The sequence below is a fragment of the Phyllopteryx taeniolatus genome, chromosome 14 (genome assembly GCF_024500385.1).
Source record: "Phyllopteryx taeniolatus isolate TA_2022b chromosome 14, UOR_Ptae_1.2, whole genome shotgun sequence".
Classification (NCBI taxonomy): domain Eukaryota; kingdom Metazoa; phylum Chordata; class Actinopteri; order Syngnathiformes; family Syngnathidae; genus Phyllopteryx; species Phyllopteryx taeniolatus.
Window position 1 is genome coordinate 6504388 of NC_084515.1, and position 17456 is coordinate 6521843.

General features: G+C 42.4%; 1 protein-coding gene across 2 annotated transcripts in view; it reads left to right on the forward strand.

Moving 5' to 3' along the window:
* The first annotated feature begins 3655 nt into the window (after window positions 1–3655).
* Window positions 3656–17456, forward strand: part of LOC133488788 (rap guanine nucleotide exchange factor 4-like) — a 29047-nt gene continuing 15246 nt past the window's right edge. Inside the window, exons 1-4 of one of the 2 annotated variants that reach the window (XM_061797118.1) lie at window positions 3656–4152; window positions 11089–11231; window positions 12013–12101; window positions 13619–13765. In XM_061797118.1, the coding sequence (XP_061653102.1) occupies window positions 4085–4152; window positions 11089–11231; window positions 12013–12101; window positions 13619–13765 (447 nt within the window). In that variant the 5' untranslated portion in view covers window positions 3656–4084. Of the gene's footprint in view, window positions 4153–11088; window positions 11232–12012; window positions 12102–13618; window positions 13766–17187; window positions 17306–17456 lie in introns of those variants that run through there. The other variant, XM_061797119.1, reaches the window with a different exon arrangement.

Here is a 17456-nt window from a genome sequence, read left to right on the forward strand (position 1 = left end):
TGGACTCACTGGAAAAGTCTGAAGAGAAAAGCAAACTGAAAATGAGCAGTGAAAGCAGAGAAAGGCAGACATTTTCCCTTGTAGAGGCAGCACCTTTTAACATTTATTTATTTGAGTATATATGCTAGTTATCAAAAACTAATGCTGATAAATCTGCTACATGGAAATTAGCCCTCATAGTTCTGTCCCGGCCTCACCTGTGTGGTGTTTGCACGTTCTTCCCTTGTCTGTGTGAGTTTTCTCCGGGTAGTCCGGTTTCCTCCCACATCCCCAAAACATGCATGGTAGGTTAACCGAAGACTATATTGTCTGTAGGTGTGAATGTGAGTGCGAATGGTTGTTTGTCTATGTGTGCCCTGCGATTGGCTGGCGACCAGTTCGGGGCGTACCCCACCGTTCACCCAGGAGATAGCGGAGATAGGTGCCAGCACGCTCGCGACGCTAGTGAGGATAAGCGGTACGGAAAACGGATGGGTTAAAAATTGTGATGCGCATCCGCTTATTACGAGGCTTGTGTGAGCAAAATTTGTCATATGAGCGCTTCTGGTGCCTGTGAACTTAACTCACTTCACAACAAAGTCACAGTGAGACAGAAAGAGAACAATTCTTCAAAAAGTTTACTGTCAAACTAAACAAAAGAAAGAGAATTGCGTGTTTTGTATTTAAAACAACCACATAGCTTTGGCTTAGTAAATTTTGTTAAGCTTAATGCTAACACAGAATGCAAACTGCCATAGATGAGCTAATGAATAACATTTATGTGGTGGTGTTATAATGCTTTAAGCAATGGATATTTGGACAAAAACGGTGTAGCAACACATAGACTGAAAATATAACAATACTCACTGGCATATATTCTTCATCCGCCGTGAAAAACTATTATTACTGGAGTTACTGAGTCACTTACTGACCGTAGCTGTGAAAGTTTTCGTTTGTGTCTGCATGACTGCAGACTCCATACCACACACAGCAGAAGCAGCCGCAATTAATTAATCGTAATGCACAAAGAATTTAATTCTTGACATTCTATTTTATTATGGTATTATGAAATTTTTTTTTTGTTTAAAAATAAATCTACAATATCATACAGTCCTATTTCCTTGTTAAAAGCACATTGCAAAAATGTTTTTATTGTTTTTTTTTTTGGGGGGGGGGCGGCTGAAATGGAATATTGGCATTTCCATTCGTTTTAAAAGGGAAAGATGTTTTGAGATACAAGTGTTTTGAGTACCGAGCGTGCTCACGAAATGAATCAAACTTGTATCACCACTGAACTGTCATTCAATCTATATTCCTCATGGAAATTTTTAGGTCAGTTCAGAATTGAGACTGGTAGAGCAATGAATAAAAGATTTATGGGAAATATTAATAATATTGGGATAAAATAATTCATCCATGTTTTGGTTATTATGTGTATTATGTGGCTGTATTTTGGGGAAAAAGCCAGAACAGACCCTCTTTGTATGACTTCGTGCCCTGTAACTGAATTTGGCTGACTTTTGTGCCCCATATGGTTATCAGTTCACTCAACCATACTCAAGGAATTTCTCTCAGTTGTGCTAAACTCCCAAGACATGAATGCATAAATTCAGGATTCAAAACTAGCAAAATCAGAGTTCAGGTGTCCAGGGAAGCGGTGCAAGGTGTTTGGCTTCTTGAAACAATGATACTACCACTCTGTGTGGATATGCGTGTACGGCAAACATTTCTAGGTTACCAGGTTTACGAGCTTAATAAATGGTTTTAAAAATACCTAAATTATTATTCATGTAATTAAATACATTTCTGGAGAACATATCACCAAAATAGAGTGTGCGTAATCCTTTGAATATTGCCCTTGTCTGACAGTGGTTTGGACGTAAACACACACACATACACACACGGGGATATTAAAAACTTGCTCACCTCATCGAATGACATCATGCGTGTAGTAGTGTCATGTGCAGATGCATTAAGACAAGCGTGAACACGCGCGCACACTCACTGTAGCAGGTGCCCAATGCACATTCATTCTCAGTGGAGTAAAAGTAAGAGCATTACCAATGTCACCGTGTTGAATAAATTAGGCAAGGAAAGGCCAACTTTAGAGATAGTACTGTCCTAATTCCTCAACATTACCTCCTGAAAACAATTTTGTTTTTTTTGTGTCCCTCTACAACTGACTACTTTCCCACTCCACCGGCACCTACTTATTTGTAGTGTAATTGGATGGATTCTTATTGTTGTATTGAGGTGCAACTCAGAAACAAAAAGTACCCTTTTCAGATTGCAGAATATTTTGTTCCATTTCACACAAAGCAAACATGAATGAACATCTTGCTCTATTTGCTTCAGTGCACCAGGCTGGTTCACAACGCTTTATTCGAAGTCACTTAATTTTTCTCTAGTGTGCACTGATGCATTTTTGCAACCCGACTGAACTTTTGAGTGGAAGCAAGCAGATGTCCTGATTGATCTTTTGCTCCCTCTGCCGTACTTACTGACAAAAGTGGTGTTCATATTCTATGGAAAAAACACTCAGTTTTATCCTACAGATATTTTCTCCTGAGTAGTTTACCAAAAGTATATAAAAATTTTAAATTAACCAAACGATAACAGCTGAAAAAAAAAACCTTACTTGTATGTATTTTTTTACCGATTAGAAGGAACATTTCTTGTACATTACAACATAATTTTTTTTTAAATAAGGCACTGGATGGGGATTATCTTTCTTCTCTTTAATGCGTCCTGGTTTTGATTTATTTACCCTTTATTTATCCCGATAGAACATTCAACAACAGTTTTTTTTTTAAGATTTCAATAAATTCATCAAAATCTTATGAGTTGTTTGACTTCTCTTTTTACTTTTTGCATCTCCATGCGTGGAGATTGAATAAAGTATCATGCCTATTTTGAGAAAGTAATGAAAAAGGACAGATATCTGTTTTCAAATATAGGGCGTAAAGGTAAAAAGTAATCTGAAAAATAAATAAGTAAAATAGAGATACATCCATCCATCCATTTTCTCCTCACTAGGGTCGCGGGCGTGCTGGAGCCTATCTGCTGTCATCGGGCAGGAGGCGGGGTACACCCTGAACTGGTTGCCAGCCAATCGCAGGGCACATACAAACAAACAACCATTCGCACTCACAGTCATGCCTACGGGCAATTTAGAGTCACCAATTAATGCATGTTTTTGGGATGTGGGAGGAAACCGGAGTGCCTGGAGAAAACCCACACAGGCACGGGAGAATATGCAAACTCCTCACAGACGGGGATTGAACCCCGCACCTCAGAACTGTGAGGCTGACGCTCTAACCAGTCGTCCACCGTGCCGCCGATAGAGATACAGTACCTGAAAAATCTACTTAAGCGCAGTAACAAAATGTTTGTTACTTCCAACCACTGCTAATAGGACAACAAAAACAAATAGCTAATGAAAAATATTAATCCCAACATATATAACTGATATAATCAGTCCGCTTTCATTGAGGACTACAGCAATCTGAGCGTTATTTACTGTTGAGAGGCTGAAATTCTGAGGAACTGGACAATTTTAAGTCGATGCCTCGAAACGATGAATCGGTTCTTAAAGGTTTCCACTTAAGTTGATAATAATCAATGAATTGCCGATTAATCAATGAATTGCTGTGCCCGTAGTGAAATGAGTACCTTTCTGACACTGACAATTACGGACATTGCAAGGCAGAATTTCTTGTCTTGGGTCGGATCTCATGAGCTGGGCAGCCAGTGCGGGTGTAGCTCACATTATGCCTGGTTTGTTTCATCCGATAGCTTTTTGTTTTGACTGCATTTGTCTTTAGTGCATATGTTATTGTTGTAGCTTTGATGCCCTCCAGCTGCCCACTCAGACTGACACAAGTCAAGTGCATGACGCCGCGGCTCTGAAGGCAGCAAGCAGTATTGTGCAGCATCGTGCAGTATTGTGCAGCATCGTGCAGCATTGTGTAGCATTGTGCAGCTGTGTGAGGCGGCTCCACGCCAGCAGAGCGGGAGGGGCCGCAACCAGAGCTCGCATATATTAACCGACGACCGGGAAGCATCTCAGCCTCCGCCGAGAATATCACATCGGAAGGAAGGAAGGATGGTCGCGTTGCAAGCGTCACCCAACCTGTCTCCATCGGCCGAGTGGATCTGCTGTCTGGACAAGAGGTGGGCGCCCCGTCCTACACCGCGCGTCAGTCACCAAGGCTGGGACGGTGGTCTCCCCCGCTACCTCCCCCTCCACCCCTGGGGGCCTGACTCATTGAACCGATTTGGCGTGACTGATCAGAACCGGCGATCGCTGCGCGCGTGTGTGTAGTGTAGGTCTGCAATTAATTGCTATTTCAGTCCATGTATAGCGAATTGTCAGTCATAGTAAAGCCGGATGCACACTTCACATGGTAACTGTCTAGAGATTCTGTTTTAGTAAAGCGTCTGAGGCAGCGGTGGCTTCGAGGAGCATATACTGCACTGCACACGTTGTTGCACGATGCACATGCTCTGATGTCTGAGCTTTACTCGAAGAGCGATAGATGCAAGTTTAAGAGCATTTTGGCACGTATGCGCGTTTCTAACGGTCTGTCAGCATTCTACTTTGCACGTCTCATTTGAGACTCTTAAATCATGACCACCCACCAGCTACGGTTTCCAATTCAAGCTGCTTATTAGGCATAAACAAATGCACGTAGCAAGGACTGCTGAGTCCTACTCACTGGAGGCTCTCCATACCTGGAACAAAGAAAGAAAGGGGTGCACCCCACAGCTCTCACACCCACTCATATTCTACACACCTCGTGATGACACATCCCCATGTCACCATGAGCAACGTCAGCCACCCATCTTGTCATCGTTACCTCTGCAGAAGACACGACTCAGCAACAACTAACAGATAGTATGGGAATTGAGCATTCATTGAGCCATTCATGTTCTACAGTGTGACACTTTAATGTGCACTCAGGTCGTGGTGGAGCAGCTGGAGCATATCCCAGGTGACTTTGGGCGAGAGGCAGGGTACACCCTGGACTGGTCACCAGTCAATCGCAGGGCACATACAGACAGACGCATTCAAGTAGTCACACTCACACCTAAGGACAATTTAGAGACTTCCATGACCCTAACATGCACGTTTTTGCAATGTGGGAGGAAGCCCGAGTACCCAGAACTCCGGAGCAGAGGTTTGAACCACGAAGCTCAGTACTATGAGGCAGACGTGCAAACCACCAAACCATTGTGCTGAGAATTGAGCATTAAACTGAATGCTATTGTGCACCAAAAATTTTTTACATTTTAATAGCATTTTTATCAATTCATTAAATTCCCATACGGCTTGTTCTGTTGTGGTCATTGTAGGGGTAGGTGCACATCCCACCTGACATAAGGAAAAAGACAGACTACGCCAGGGGTGGGCCAACTTTTTGGCTCAGGGGCCACATTGACTTTTAAAATTTGACAGGTGGCCCAAGCCAGGACCAGATGATTACATATATCATAAAGTCATTGTAGTGTTAATACTTAGCTTTACTTTTAATGGGAACAGCGTTGTTTTGTTGATCACCTTTTATTTATTATTATGCATCAAAGTCTGGTGTTGGTTTTGTTGTGGCAATTCTCAGAACACATCTGAAGTGTTCATCACTCAGCTGGGATCTGTAGGATGTTTTGTTGGTGTTCACCACACTAAAAGTTTGTTCACACACATATGTAGTGCCAAACACCCCCAGCATCCTCTGTGCCATCTTCCAGATTTTTGGAAATTTGTCTGCGCTTAATGAAACATAAAACTCATCCAGTTTGAGAGTTGAACTTCTCTTTTAAGACAGTATCACATTGGAGATCAAGCAGGTCCATCTGCAGCTCCCGTGGCACTGTTTCAGGGTCTCGCGTGACTGAATCTTGGATGGCAGTTTGTCAAATTAAGGTGTTTTGCTGAGCCCGCAAGTTTAATTTTAACCGCTGAACCGTAGCCATAGGTTCCTGCGTTGATTGGCTGCTCGCATATTCAGCATGCTTGGTAGAAAAGTGACGGCTGACGTTATATTCCTCTAAAACTGCAACGGTTTCTTAACAAATTAGACATACAGCCTTTGACCGGACTTCAGTGATAAGGTATTTAGTAGTCCATTCTATATTAAACACTCGGCACTCACTGTTGACTTTTCATTTCTTTGGCCCACTCATGGTTGTAGAAGCGTTCAGAGCAGTAGCAGAGTAAAAACAGAACGGGCAAAGTCAAGTCAATGTATCACTGTACCTACTGCGCTACCTGGTGGAACCACTGGGCATTACAGCACAACCTGGTGGAACCACTCGGTATTACAGGACAAGGTCAAATGAATGTAGTCATGATTTTAATATGATTTGGGCGGTTCTGTACCAATCTTTGGCGGGCCGGATTGAAAGGATCAACGGGCCTGATGTGGCCCGCGGGCCGTAGTTTGCCCACCCCTGGAATACACCCTGTTCTGGTCACCAGTCAGTCACAGGCTGATCCCTGCTTGAGACGCACGAAAGAAATCTATCTGAACCGTCATACTACCGATTGCCAGTTTGAACATATTTAGGCGAAGTCGGTTCCTTCAGGGCGGCACGGTGGTCGACTGGTTAGAGCGTCAACCTCACAGTTCTGAGGTGCGGGGTTCAATCCCCGTCCCCGCCTGTGTGGAGTTTGCATGTTCTCCCCGTGCCTGCGTGGGTTTTCTCCGGGCACTCCAGTTTCCTCCCACATCCCAAAAACATGCATTAATTGGAGACTCTAAATTGCCCGTAGGCATGACTGTGAGTGCGAATGGTTGTTTGTTTCAATGTGCCCTGCGATTGGCTGGCAACCAGTTCAGGGTGTACCCTGCCTCCTGCCCGATGACAGCTGGGATAGGCTCCAGCACGCCCGCGACCCTAGTGAGGAGAAGCGGCTCAGATAATGGATGGATGGATGGTTTCTTCAGGCGGCACGGTGGACGACTGGTTAGAGCGTCTGGCTCACAGTTCTGGGGACCCGGGTTCAATCCCCGGCCCCGCTTGTGTGGAGTTTGCATGTTCTCCCCGTGCCTGCGTGGGTTTTCTCCGGACACTCTGGTTTCCTCCCACATCCCAAAAACATGCATGGTAGGTTAATTGACAATTCTAAATTGCCAATAGACGTGAATGTGAGTACGCATGGTTGTTTGTTTCTATGTGCCCTGCGATTGGCTGGCAACCAGTTCAGGGTGTACCCCGCCTCCTGCCCGATGATAGCTGGGATAGGCTCTAGCACGCCCGCGACCCTAGTGAGGAGAAGCGGCTCAGAAAATGGATGGATGGATGGTTCCTTTACGGATTCGGTCAACGAACAAGACAGAATATTGTTCAGGATGGATGAGCTGCAGTATACACACACTAGTCTCTTTTACAGAGATGCCTGCAAAATTGCAGCATCAGAGAATAATAGAAGTGTTTATCTGCATTTTAGCTTTTACATAGAACTCAGCAGTAATAATAAAGACAGCTTCTTTATACAAATGTGTTTACAATGACTATTACATTACGCTTCAAACACTACCTCCATAGATGGTAAATTGCCAGGTTGACTTCACCAACTCAACCAACTTGGTCTTGAACTGTTTACACATTTCATGGGATGCCAAAGTACTGTATTTCATCCTGGTTTTGAATATGGAATCATATTTCCAGCAGCAGAAGCAGTCTTGCTGGGGGTAACAGATAGGCGCCAGTGAGGCCAGACTCAGTCGTGAGATTAGATCGGATGGGATCTCATTGTGCGTCACTCAGTGCTCCTCACTCATGGACCTCTTATTCAATCACAATCCGGCAGTGTGCAATTGGGAGCATTTCATCTACGCTGACTGTTGATGTGTTCCTGTGAACATTAATGATGGAGGAAGACAGTGACAAGACTCCAGAGGTTAAAACATGACCTTCTCCCATATACTGTATCTGTCCTTGGACATTCATTGCACTTGATTGTGAACTATGAGAAACGGTCTGATTATTTTTTTGCCGTCAAGCCTCAGGGGGGGTCGTAGTTGGTCCTGTCAACACACACAGTAGTACTCTGCCCTAATGCTAATTGAGGTTTAAGGTCATGTTTCTGCGGTAAAATGAAGGCACGGCGTATGACTCTTTAGGGTTGCATTAAGTTCAGCGTAACAAACTGGAACAAAAATGTCATTCAAATATTTTGACTTTTTTACAACTGTGTTTATACTGATTCATATTCACTGTTGTTTACAGTTTCACAGGTTTGTGAAGGCACAGACGGTTGTTGAGAGTCCCTACTACAGTAGCGTATCAGTCTGTGATTGTTTGCCATTCTACTTGGCAGACTCTTATGAAGTAAGGTCGCTTTCCGAGGGTCCATTAACAATGTATGCAAGGGGAAATGTTTTTTCAACAGTGAACGATCTGAAGAAAACATTCCACACACATGACTGTGTGTTTTACTGTGTACTTTTTGAATAGTAGACTTAAAAGAATGTGCGAACATGAATGAATGAATATGGATACTGGAGTTGCAAATATGTTCATGTCATGCCATTGCATTGATGTTTTATATTGAATTCAGAGTTTAATTGCTATTTTAGTGATCTGATTTTGACCTGTATAAATCCCGGTTCAGAGAAAATGTCTCTAATTGTCAGTCATCTGCGTAAAGAAAATACGTTCCCTATCCAAGGTTGTTGGCAATAGATTAATTAAAACGTGTCATATTCGCTCTCCTCTGCCCGTTTTCAAAACAAAGTCAATAGGGGAGATATGGTCTGTAGTGGGAGTAAGTGTTTGAAGAACAGTTCTGGCAGTGATTGGAGATAGTCCTTCAAAATATGCAATTATAAAACGTTTTTCATTGGTTCATTGCTACAAGTACATGCAGCAGGAGAGAGGTAGACTATGCACAGCTGTCATAAGACAAAGGTGACACTGTGTTTTAGTTGTCTGTAAGGAACAAATCTTTCTATTCGATGTTTCGTTTAAGAGCAAAACAACTTGCAGGGCTTTCTGATTTCTCTCTTTTCTTCTGAGTTCACCAAGGTGGTGGATTGCTACTGTCAATCATGTGTTGACTGTGTGCATGTGTGTGGTTGAAAATGGGAATCTCTGCTGTCTTGAGATGTAGGAGGTTGGGCGGGTCAAGGAGGAGGGCTTGCCGGAGATGAAGCGCCGAGTTCTCCGGTCGCATCCGCCTCACAACATGAAGGGTGCGGCAGATTGCTTTGGACAGGCACAGGGAGCAGAGAAGAACAGGACGATGACCTCAAAAGGACACGACGTGCTGTTAACTAGACAATAATCGCTGACGGATTATGACACTTTGACTCCCGATGGATAGGTGAAGGGTGTTGCCGCTGCGAGCCCTTTGACCCTGAGAAGTCAAGCGGTCCGTCTCCTCACTGTCTCCACCTGTCTAAACCATTAACCCCAGTTTTCACTGAAATGCATTGCTCTGTCTGTGCCTTGAGGACACAAGCCGCAGGCATCCGGATGATGGTGTGAGGGTGAGTCACGGACTAAAAAAGACATAGCGGTAATATCCCTGAGCTCATGGCAAATGTTGCAGGACTAGAGGGCCCGTTGTGCACCTTAGCCCCTTTTGGCGGGGTCTGTGTTCATCTCCGGGTAGCTCCCTTGAGGACAGAGGACAAACAACTGCTTAGGAACACAAACGTGTTATTTGTGTGAAATGGGAGAATCATCAGTGTGCCTGAGAGCTTGCATAGCAGACATTAATGGAAGGAGAGCACGTGAGGTTGTGTTCGAGGTGGGTAGTAAAAGGATGGAAAAGTAAAAGTGAATATGGCAGTAATGGAGAGGAAAAGTCACTGGTTCCGTTTTCATCTTGCTTGATTTGTGGTACGAGAAAAGTGGGGATTAGAGCGATATTTAGTGGAAGAAGAGGTTGGAGGAGAGGAAAAAGAAAGCTCTCAGTGCTTCCTTTTTGAGCGGCACACATGCATGGATGAGTCACTAGCAAGAAAAAAAAACAATTGAATGGGTGACGTAGCGTGCGTATTACTCGCAGTGGCTTTGGCTTTGTGTTGTATTTTTTACACCACATTGTTGAACAGAATGTTGGCACTCTCTGATCAAACTTGAGTGTGCTCTCAGGTCTCCACGAGATGTGTTGCGCTCTGAATTAAGAGCATTAGAAATAGAAGCAGTACTAAATGAGATCCTACATCAACGCCCTGTGGGAGGTCTGCGATGAGAAGGAACGCCTGCAACTCCCTACTGTTTGAGCTCAGACAATGGAGACTGAGTAAGACTAAAGCCATAAAGCTAATGCTGAAACCTTTTGAGCCAAAGCACCAGTGTTTAACATTCGAGTTGTTTTGCTATTATTCAGCATTGTCGCTCATCTCTGTGCACAGCCATGTGTTTATCAAATCAAGTTTATGTACGCAGCCCATAATCTCCGAAAAATCTCTAAAGGCTTCACAGGCCCAGAGTTCAGAAAATTCAATGCCATGTCATTGTGTGAGAAAAGAGGAGAAGCGGCAGTAAAACAACCCAAAATCCAGATGTCAGAGGTTGAGGATGTGGTTTACCCCAACGTGAGTGTAGAAATAATTCTTAAATGGAGATTTAAACATTTACAGAGGTAGCTGCTCTAATTTCCGTGGGCAGGGCATTCCAAAGTTCTACAGCTTTAATAAAAAATGCTCTGACTCAGGGGTGTCAAAGAAATTTTTGTCACGGGCCAAATTGTAGTTCCGGTTTCCCTCAGAGGGCCGTTATGACTGTGAAACCATAAAAATCTTTAATCGCCTCATCATATTTACACACGAAATGTATGAACTAGTTTTGGAATCAGAAATCAAGGGTAATGGGTTTTTCAACTCTTATTAATGTTTGGTAACACAAAAATGCTTACAATATCGCAACGTTATCATTTATGATATATGACAATTGGAAATTTTGGTACAGATTTTAACAAGAATCCTGGAAGTTGACACACATGATTTTGCATTTGCGGGCCACATAAAATCTTGTGGCGGGCCGGATCTGGCCCCGGGGCCTCCTTGAGTTTGAGACCTGTGCTCCAGATTCAAGATAATTCTTTTCTAGAGTCTAGACTCTCGAGCATGCTGACTTCTTTTTTTTCTTTTTTAGGCCCTCGGAGCGCTCAGGAGAGGATGTGGATATTATTCTGACCAGACTGAAAGAAGTTAAAGCCTTTACCAAGTTTCCACCTCCACTCTTGGTGCAGATCTGCACCTGTGCCTTCTATGAATGTCTGGAGAAAGGCATCACATGTATGTAAACAGTCACACCTCACAAATAAATGCAACCATACATTGTGTGAACACTGTCATGTGGGGGCACACAGGCAACAAAACACCACAAAAAAAAAAGCTACATGAAATATTTTTCTATTGATCATGATGTCAATCATTGGTGTTTAGGGATTTTTTGCCCCCCTGTGGTGTCGTCCTCTGTAGAAGAGATGCAGGGTAGGTATGAGGCGTGGTGTTCTTGGGGAATGATGGGAAATGTAGTAGGGATGAACGATTAATCGAATTCAAACCAACAACGCAATGTAATAGAGTGCAATTTTCAAATCGCAAAGGCCGTGATTAAAAAAAAAAAAAAAAATGTTAACGTGACATTTAAGCGAGAAAGGTAGATATGCATGCGCTGTTAAAACGTCTACTATATATAAGGTACTATATAAGGTTATACTATATCAGGTTTGTAATTGTATGGTTAGATTTCTCTCTCGCTGCTACTGAGGGGTAGTTCAGCGAGCGGGAAGGAGTTGCCGCTCGCCCCGGGCTCGGCAGATAGGCTCTCGGGCTTTGACAGCCGAGCATCCACGACGAGTCCCTCGCAATCGATCGGTAGAGAAGCCCGCAGGCTGGGGTAAGCCTGTCTATGTGTAGCCTACAGCGGCCAAATTGAAGCAATACGTTTGCAGTGTTAATGACCGACCTGCAGCTACAGTAATCTGTCTAGCCTTTTATTCGAAGTTCACATTGTGGTCACTACAACCATGTCGTTCTAGTTTTACCCTGAACAAGCTATATGTCGTTACAGTGTTTCGACAAGGAGACATTGGCACCAGCTGGTATGCCGTTCTGTCTGGCTCTCTGGATGTCAAAGTGTCAGAAACGGCCAACCACCAGGTAAGATCCAGAAAGGCGCTCATTGGCCAAAACATGTTGAAACCACACATAAAAAGTGATTCATTTTACGAGGTGTTCATTGAAAGCTCTTTTCACATTTTGTTAGCTTAACCGCATAATTGCCTCAGTCATATTTGAACGTTTTTGGAAAAGAAGAACACACACAATATTTAGCAAGCACATTGGTATTTTTAATGATTTGGTAACAGTAAGTTAATAATCACTTAGAAAATTATGCTATATAGCGTTTTATGATTGTTTCTTGTTTTTCAATGTAACATCCTCATAATCTTTGTGGCCGCTGACAAGGATTTTTTTATGTGAGCTCATGTTTTTAAGTTTTGACTATAGGGTAGCAAAGTATTCAAAGCTGTACGTTTTCCACATTTTATTATGATCTTTCTTACAAAATTGATTTATTTTTTCCCCTTCTAAATTCTATATGTAATACGCCATAATGACAACATATATTTTTTGCACATTTATTAAAAATTAAAATGTAAGAATGTACACAAATACTGCTCAATAATTACGTAGTTGATGGCAGCAATTACAACCTCAAAGTATATGATATGAAAAGCTTGGCACACCTACAGTATCTTTGTGCAGTTTTGCCCATCCCTCTTTGGCATACCTCTCAAGCTCCATCAGGTTGGATGGGGAGTGACTGTACACAGTAATTTTCAAATGTTATCAGAGATCTCCAATCAGATTCAAGTCTGGGCTCTGGCTGGGCTGCTCAAGAACATTCACACTGTTGTCCTCCTTGGATATCTTGGCTGCACGCTCAGGGTCATTTTCCTGCTGAAACGACGTCCCAGTCTGAGGTCAAGCGCGTTCTGGAAACCGTATGAACCTGAGCTCAATTGTGAGCTTCATGGCAAAGGCTGTGATTAGTTACTGTATCTACACGTGATTTTTATTTTTAATATATAAATTATTTCATATTGTCATTATGGGTTTCGTGTGTGGAATTTTGAGGCAAAAAATGAATTTAATAAATTTTGAAATAAGGCTCTTACATAAGAAAATGTAAAATATAAAAAGTGATGCGCTGTGAATAATTTCCGGATGCACTGTATGGGTAGATGACTGACACATGAGAAAGGAATTAGAGGATTTGTTCAGTAAAAGGCTAAGATAACAAAGTCCATCCATTTTGAATGGTCGTTTTCACGAATGCAGCCCACTTGGTGGCCTAGATTCAGTGTCTATATTTGAAATGTCAGTTTGGACATTTTTATAGCATTCGGAATAATTTCAGGATACAACGTGTAGACTGCGTGCCTCTAGCCTTTTCAATTATGTCCAGCACTGAGAGATATTTACAGGAAAATCAATTTTTCTGTCCTTCATTTGTGAATGCATTTACATTAGTTGGGACTTTTCAATTTGTTGATGAAAACACCACTTTGCTGTTGTGTCGCATCACAATGTTCACATAATATAGATACTTTGTCTTTAATAATCTACAAATAAAAAAATAATAAAACAGTATTGTGTTTTCTTGTGCGTAGGATGCAGTCACCATCTGTACACTGGGGATCGGGACGGCCTTTGGAGAGTCCATCCTGGACAACACGCCGCGTCACGCGACCATCATCAGCAGAGAGACCAGCGAGCTACTTCGAATTGAACAGAGGGAGTTTAAGACCCTCTGGGAGGTGAGATGCTGTGTGTGAGAGATGCAAGACCGGATGTTTCCAAAATGCTTGTGGAAGCATTTCTTTAGACGAGAGATGTTCAGACAAGCTTGTACTGCTTTTTAACCACGAGAGGGCTGTCCATCAACAGCAAAGCAAAGCAAATTTATTTATATAGCGCATTTCATACACAAGGTAACTTAATGTGCTTTACATGATTAAAAGCATTTAAAAACAAAGAAAAAACCGCTTACACACATTTAAAACAAAGAGAAATTGTTTTTTTAAATAAAATAAAACTACAATTAATAGAGCATACAATGCAAGAAATATCATTTAAAAGTGGAAATGCTCAAAAAAGCATGGAAAAAGAAGAGTTTTTAACCTGGACTTAAAAACATGCACACTTGGGGCTGACGTCACTTCTGCTTCAACTTATTCCATTTGTGTGCAGGATGCTAAATGCTGCTTCACCATGTTTGCTTTGGACTCTCTGCTCCACTATTTGACCTGAGTCTGTCAATCTCACAGCCCTATTGGGTTTATATTCTATTAGCATTTCATTCATGCATTCAGGACTTTAACCGTTTAGTGATTTATAGACCAGTAGCAGAACTTTAAAATCTATTCTAAAGCTGACTGGAAGCCAGTGTAAAGACTTTAGAATTGGAGTAATATGCTCTGACCTCTTTGTTCTGGTCAGAACCCGAGCTGCAGCATTCTGAATGAGCTGCAGCTGTTTAATGCTCTTTTGGGGGAGTCCAGTCAGAAGACCTTTACAATAGTCAAGTCTACTTGAGATCAAAGCATGGATGAGCTTCTCCTGATCTGCTTGACACATGCAAGCCTTCACCCTGGATATGTTCTTCAGATATGGTAAAAGGCAGATTTAGTAATGAGATTTGATATGACTGACTACATTCTTCGCCAAATGGACGTCGGCCAACTCCATGTTAGGGCACAGTTCCTCGTGGTCTTAGCAATGTTGACAAACAGCGAAGGTTCAATTGCGCGATATTCTCCGCTCAGTAAAATACAACAGCCAAAAGGGTGCAATATTGCAAACAGCTCAGCACGACTCAAAAAGGGTGGAAAGCGTAAAATAAATAAGTAACGGAGCTGTTGTAAAGACGCTGCCAACTCACAGGCGCCTATTTCATGTCCCTTTCTGTTGTTGATTCTGTTGTATTTTTTCCTTCAATTTTCTGTTGTTTTTTCCATTGAATTTTATCTAATTTATCTGTTGGGCGGCACGGTGGACGACTGGTTAGAGCGTCTGCCTCACAGTTCTGAGGATCGGGGTTCAATCCCCGGCCCCGCCTGTGTGGAGTTTGCATGTTCTCCCCGTGCCTGTGTGGGTTTTCTCCAGGCACTCTGGTTTCCTCCCACAACCCAAAAACATGCATCAATTGGTGACTCTAAATTGCCCATAGGTGTGACTGTGAGTGCGAATGGTTGTTTGTTTGTATGTGCCGTGCGATTGGCTGGCAACCAGTTCAGGGTGTACCCCGCCTCCTGCCCGATGACAGCTGGGATGGGCTCCAGCACGTCCGCGACCCTAGTGAGGAGAAGCGGCTCAGAAAATGGATGGATGGATGGATGTTTTCTCTTGATTCCGTTGAAATGTTTCAGTTTTAACTGTAAAACATCCTTCCATCCATTCTCAACACCGCTTATCCTGTTAAGGGTCCCGGGGCGCTAACTGTGAAACAAACGTGTAAAACTGAACATTTATCCTTTTCTTTCTCGGCCAGCCCCCTCCATGTAGGCTCTATGCAGTAGTAGCAGGCTCTCTGTGGGACTCCTTGTTGAGTTTTGGCCTCCCTAAGGCTTCTCCATTCACAAGGTTGCTTGTCCTTGGCAGAGCACTGCTCTGCACTATAAATTCACTGTCACTATTCAAGACGCTGTGAGTGGCCATCCTGCTGTTTATTTTATTATTTTGCACCATCTAAAATTAGGGCTGTCAAACTCATTTTTGTCACGGGCCACATTGTAGTTCTGGTTTCCCTCGGAGGGCTGTTATGACTGTCAAAACGTGTAATTGCCTCATCATATTATTACATACACACAACAAATTGATGCATAACTAGTTTTGAAATCAGAAGTCAAGCAACATAATTTGTTCAGTTATTGTTCATTTAATTTTAATAAGGGCGTGCAATATCTCAAGTTATTAAAAAAAAGTGACGACTATTTACAATTCTCATACAGATTTGAGAAAGATATGATTTGCTTTAGTGGGGCAGACAAAATGATGTGGTTGAATGGATCTGGCCCCTGGGCCTTAAGTTTGACACCTGTAATATACTGTAAATGCGTGGTTCTCAAACCTTTTACACCGAATATCAGCTGAAACTATACTTGGCTCTCCAAGCACTAACAAAATGACCAACATTAAATTATAGTAGCGAGTAGGCCCAAGTGTTCATGAATAACTAGGCAGAGATCTTATTCCTAATAAAGAAATGTAACATTATTGTAAGCCCGTGAAAACCCATGTACATATTGAACATTAACACTGCTTATGTACGTAAATAATGATTCAATTAAAATGTATTACACGTAAAAGTTAATTGGACCTAAATACATGTCAAAAAGATTACATTCCAATGTATTGCTCTTGAATGTTAAATACAACTAAACTGTACTTAACAAATGAAAATAGTAGACATATGCAACAAAAGTGCTTTATTATCATTATTATTATTATTATTATTTATATAAGTGTATTATTATCACTTTCGTAAAAGGAAGCTCTACTGGATCCTGCTGTTATCACTTTGTGATATAAGACCAAAGTTGGTTCTGAGAACGTTTATTCTGTTATCACATGGCTTGCTTCGGGAGTTAAGTGCACTCACTCAGCTCTCTCCTGTGCCACGTATTTTAAGGATGTAAAGCAGGAATCGTAGCCCGAGGTTGTGCTCGTTTCCATCTTATTCACGTCGTTGCAAAAGGCTCTTTGTCTTACGTGTGTGTGTGTGTTTGTGTGTTACACAAACAGGATGAAGGCAGTCATGTGTTTGTTTGAAGACAGATTAAAAGAACCCAACACTGATGCATCATTCTTACCGTGCCGAAACGATACGAACAAACAAGATGTGTAAATGTTGAACAATTTGCTGTTTATATCACACTTAAATAAAATAATTAGTTAAATTCATTGTTTCTATATGGACCCATTTAGTCCTTTTATTCCTTTACGTTTATCTTACTCACTTCCTTTCTCTTGTGTTGTGTCCTTTCTCCCTGCCTCTGGCTCCATCCTCCTCACCCTCATTACCCCTTTTCTTTCCCCTTCACCCTCAAGAGTAGCTCCGTAATAGAAAGACTCGGATCAAAGTGGTCGGGTTCTTGGCTCGGTCACAGCAGGAGAGTGGTAGAGAGAGGGAGGGAGAGAGAGAGAGGGAAAGAACGAGCGAGAGAAAGAAAGGAGGCGAGCAGCTTGTGTAGCGTACGACGTAATCGAGCGGCGTGCGAGAGTCGTAAAGGAGCAGAGGGCAGGTCTCAGGGGTTTTAGTTCTTCCACTATTAGACAAAATTTGGGCGCTTAGTCAGGTGAGTCTGAATTATCGCCTGTAGCTCTCTGTTTTGTTTATGTTTGTTCTATTCCGCAAAATTTTGTTTTGCACTTTTGGATTATTATACTATTTCTATTTGGCTGTGTGTGTGTATTTGACGCTGTCTGTTTTTGTTTCGAAGTGTGTGT